This window comes from Glycine max, chromosome 6, assembly GCF_000004515.6.
Source record: "Glycine max cultivar Williams 82 chromosome 6, Glycine_max_v4.0, whole genome shotgun sequence".
Lineage (NCBI taxonomy): Eukaryota > Viridiplantae > Streptophyta > Magnoliopsida > Fabales > Fabaceae > Glycine > Glycine max.
Window position 1 is genome coordinate 13,262,287 of NC_038242.2, and position 4,504 is coordinate 13,266,790.

A 4,504-nucleotide genomic window follows, 5' to 3' on the forward strand; every position below is an offset into this window, starting at 1 on the left:
CCTCGAACATAAGAAAAGAAAATGTATGATTGTTGGATGAGCAATAACGACAATGGTATGGTGTGGTGCTTGCGAGGAAGAAGAACAAGAGAGGTAGGAGAGAAAGAAACCTATGAGAGGCGCAATTATGTAGCCATCACGTTGAAACAATATCGACGACAATTTGTAGAGGAATTGACTATGCAGATCTTAGAGGAAAAGCGTATAAGATATATAGAGTCCAACATAGTCTAAGGATTGCAAATTATTGTGAGAGACCACAGTAAAATATAAGGCATTTACGAATATGTCTCAAAAGTGATCCACCACGTTTGGAGGTGCAAAGTTGGTTCATCCTATAAGTCGTTTATATATACCAATAAAAATGTACGACATTACTCGTGGCCACCAAGAGAAAAACTGGGACCCAAGATTCTGATTAAAAGTAATTATTTTATAATTAGCGAGTAATGATTTCAGGGTTTTGGCGGTTAGGGTTTAGCTTGGGAATTTTATGAGAGAAGGTAAAATAATAATAAAAAAACACAATGTTATTTGGAGCGGCAGGCACGGGTTTTGTTTGAGGTTTTCTGTTCGTTTCATTTCATTTGGTCGCACAGTGCTGTCGGCCACTGTCTCTCTTTCTCTTTCGCGCTTCAACTTTCGTTTATGCACCGATTGGTACGCTTCCATTTCCGATTTCACCTCTTTCTTTCTGTTTTCTTCTGTTCCTCAATTCGCTTCGCACTTACGATTCTTAGGTTTTTCGTTTTGGTTCTTTCTGAATTGGGGATTTGGGTTTCCCGTTGCCCTAATATCATCGCATTGGACACGAATCGAGCATGTTTTGCCGATTTTCTTTGTGGATTATGGGGATTTTGCGTTCTCAGATTTGCTTTTGATGCCACTGTGTTTTGGCGAGATTAATCGTTTGATAAGTGTGAGAGATCTTTATTGTAGGGTATGTTAACTGTGTTTTGCCTCTGGGTATGTAATGTAACAGTTAGAAAAGCATTTTCTGGGCACTTGTGTGTGCAGTGCCCAGTGTTCTAAAGTGGGAATTTCTTCTAAATAGAACTTTTTGGTAGTGTTCCTTAACGTTAAGAGCTATTGGGTATGTTTGAGTTTCCCACTTTCTTCGTTATAATATAACGAACTTTGATTGTGAACATGACTTTGTATTGGTAGTTCAAGGATCATTGTGGGTTCTTTTCACATTGCGGGGGATTTAGTGGCTCTTTCATTAAAAAAGATCTTGAGGTGTAATTGCTCTAATTTTTGTGGCTTGACTTGAAATAAAATTTTTGAAAATTAATATTTCACGTAGGTCTAAATGGTTGGATGATTTTGTGGTACAGTACAGTCCATGTTAGGTCTTGGTTACTTCCACCAATAGCAAGCTAAGTTCATTTTGTTGTTATGTTCTGGGGGAGCCTTGATGGCCGAAAGGCTTTCAATTCATTGAAAGGCTTTCGGTGAAAGCATCACCATGGCATGTAGGAGTTGCTGTCTGTGGCTTACTGCTTTGGGATATAATATGAAGCAGCAGGTTAATGCTGTAAGAATTTTGTTTATACTCATATTTTTTTTAACTTGTAAATCATGATGCCATGTTGCACTATGATGGATTCATGTCACATGGAATATTCAATTAAATTAACCTTTGTTATCGAAAGGATTGCTCACTAAGCATTTGGGTTTTTTTGTTAATTTGTTTTGTGTTGCTAATGTGGATGATTACACTCAAGATCCATTTGTGCTTCTTCTGGAGTATACAGAAATTGCAAGGATCAACAGACCACTTGAGATAGTTTAACTCTGCTGCAGGGATGGATCAGTGGGATGCTCATCATCGACTCATGTTCATTGGTCGGCATGAGGAAGATGGAACTGCTGATACTTCTAAGGGAGAGGAATCAAATGATGAAGAAAAAATAAGTAAAACTGAACCCGTCTTTGTGCCTGAAACTAAGAAAAGGAAACGCCTTAGCCTTAGTCAGCTTAAAGAGGTGAAAGAGGAGTCACATGGGAAGCAAAGCAGTAGCAAGTCTAAGAGAAAGAAGCATGATAGTAGGGATAGATGGTCAGCTGAGAGGTAAAGGAAATATGTGATATTCTTTTTGTGTTATCTTCCTTATTTCTACCATATATATATACATGACGTTTGCACCAAAATAAAAATATAATTATAAATACATGATGTAATCATGTAATGTAGGTATCAATTGGCCGAGCAAAACATGTGGGAGGTACTAAAGGCTGAAGGGGCGACATTTGAAAACCCAATAACCCGACCTGCACTAAGATTAGCTGCCCGCAAACACATTGGAGATACTGGACTTTTAGACCACTTACTGAAGCACATTGATGGTAAAGTGGCACCTGGAGGGACTGAGCGTTTCCGAAGATGGTTCAACACCAATGGAATCATGGAGTATTGGTTGGAGAGTGCTGACTTGGACAAGGTGCGCCAGGAGGCAGGGGTGCAGGACCCTTACTGGATACCGCCATCTACATATAGGGAAGCTGGTGCCCCCTCCCAGAATATTGATTCTTCTGGTGAATTGAAACAGCTTAAAATAGAATTGATGCAAATGAAGAAGTATTGAACTTGGAAACTGAATATCAACTTAATTTGTACGGTTGCTATTTTATTTCCTCTAATGATTTTACTTGTATAACAGAGATATGCATGAGCTCATTGCCAAGAAGGAAGAGAAAAGTGATATTAACATGGTGGAGGTGAATGTTGAATAATTTGTTAATTCAATGGTTTGCTGTCTTCTCTTGCAGCACTTTATGATGTTTTGTTTTGAGTTGCTATGGCAGGAGACACACAAGGAATCTGTAAAGTGGAAATTTATGACTGACCATCGCCTTACTGAAATCATGACTTCTTTGAAGGATATTCAGGTATCTAAGAAGTATATTGGCATCACTTTTTCATCCTTTTAAGATTTAATGGGATTCATGTTATGTTGAATGTTTTTCTTTTAGTTGGTTGATTTGTTTACTTATGTATTAAGATTTAATGGGATATATGTTATGTTGAATGTTCATCTTTTAGTTGGTTGATTTGTTTATCTATGTATTAAGATTTAATGGGATACATGTTATTGTTGAATGCTTATCTTTTAGTTGGTTGATTTGTTCACTTATGTGATCTCTGGCTCACATAAGTTTTTTAGCCCTGTGAAAATGGGGTAGAGGGAGACCATGAAGGACATTAGAGGAGATTATTTAAAGGAATCTCATGGTGAATAATATTCATGATAAGTTTTTAACCAAGCTCAATGGTGTCGAATAAATCATATAGTTGATCTCATGTAGTGAGATTGTTGTTGTTGATGATGCTGACAATTTTATCTCTGGCTCACTGTAGTTTTATATATTGACAGGGGAAGTATGGTGAATTGATGATTTGGAAAACTACAGTTGAGCAACAACTTATGGAAATAACTGATAAATTGAATGATCTTCAAGCATCTAGGGAGTGCACCACTAATAGTCCTCCTTCAGAAAGGTGGAAAGATTGGATAGAAAGTACCAACCTAGACAATATTCAGGAAGATGCATTTGCAACTTGGATTGGGAATCCGGAGCTACTTAATGTTCCACAAGAGGTTATACTTGAAGATCCCAACACAACCATACCAACACAGCCACCCAGTGAAGAACTGACTAACAAGAGGAGGTAAGATCTGTGAAGTCAATGTCATAATTGTTATTTTTGTTATAGTATGTCCTCATTTTTGCCCTCAAAATAATAGCGATGTGCTGGAGTTAGTACCTGGTAAACTAGAAGATCAACCTAATGTAACCCCTGATTCTTCTACAACTGTTAATTCGAAGTCAGACCATGACAACAACTCATTGATCATGTTTCAGGTGATGTTGACAGTGTGTACATGTCACTTGTTATATTTTTTTAATATTTTTATTTATTTTAGCACAATGTATTCAATATTTATGATGTTTTCTCACAGGAGATGTTTATGGATTTATACAAATGGAAAGAAAAAATGGAACAGCAGCTGTTGGAGGTATCGAATACTGTATATGGTATGCTGGCAATGAAGTAGACATCACTCCAAAGTATCTGAGGCTATAGGATAGGATATAACCACCCTTTCGTTCATAAGTTTTTCTCTGTTACTCTTAAAACTGGTAGAGTTTAGATATTGTACAGCATTAACAACCTGATCCTGAAAATCTATGCCAACCACTAAGTTCAGAAAAGAGGTTGAGTCTCACCCTGCTGGCTGAGCTGCAAACTGTTGATATGTCTGACTGGCCTTTTACAGTATACTTGGTTATGACTTAAGGTAGGTAGGGTCTTCAGTGGTAATGAAATTGGTTGTTTTCTCGACTTATTGGGTAATATTATGAGTTCCTTTAGTATAGGCCTTCTTTAGGTAGAGGCTTTACCCGTATTTAACGTATTAGCTGAAACTATCTTGTTAGAACTTGTACTTGACCTATTTGGTAACAAGTTGCCATATTTATATATATAGAATTTCTACAA

General features: G+C 37.2%; 1 protein-coding gene across 7 annotated transcripts; it reads left to right on the forward strand.

Moving 5' to 3' along the window:
• Positions 1-373: 373 nt before the first annotated feature.
• On the forward strand, positions 374-4,504 carry LOC100789912 (protein DYAD). Of its 7 annotated transcripts, none has more exons than XM_006581753.4 (9): positions 412-660; positions 1,338-1,537; positions 1,758-2,074; positions 2,198-2,581; positions 2,664-2,721; positions 2,809-2,892; positions 3,378-3,673; positions 3,750-3,867; positions 3,966-4,504. In XM_006581753.4, the coding sequence occupies exons 3-9, from the start codon at positions 1,809-1,811 to the stop codon at positions 4,059-4,061; spliced, it is 1,302 nt and encodes a 433-aa protein (XP_006581816.1). In that variant the 5' UTR covers positions 412-660; positions 1,338-1,537; positions 1,758-1,808; the 3' UTR covers positions 4,062-4,504. The 7 variants fall into 7 exon arrangements, with proteins under 7 accessions (XP_003526903.1, XP_006581816.1, XP_014631982.1 ...); XM_014776496.3 differs by having other exon boundaries at positions 1,807-2,074; XM_006581754.4 differs by having other exon boundaries at positions 1,343-1,537.

Bases quoted from the DNA above. Each gene is read 5' to 3' on its own strand.
- LOC100789912 (XM_003526855.5), top strand. From the start codon at position 1,809: ATGGATCAGTGGGATGCTCATCATCGACTCATGTTCATTGGTCGGCAT. The intron at 2,582-2,663 runs GTATTGAACTTG...CTTGTATAACAG, and splicing joins GAATTGATGCAAATGAAGAA to AGATATGCATGAGCTCATTG. The intron at 3,868-3,965 runs GTGATGTTGACA...GTTTTCTCACAG, and splicing joins ACTCATTGATCATGTTTCAG to GAGATGTTTATGGATTTATA.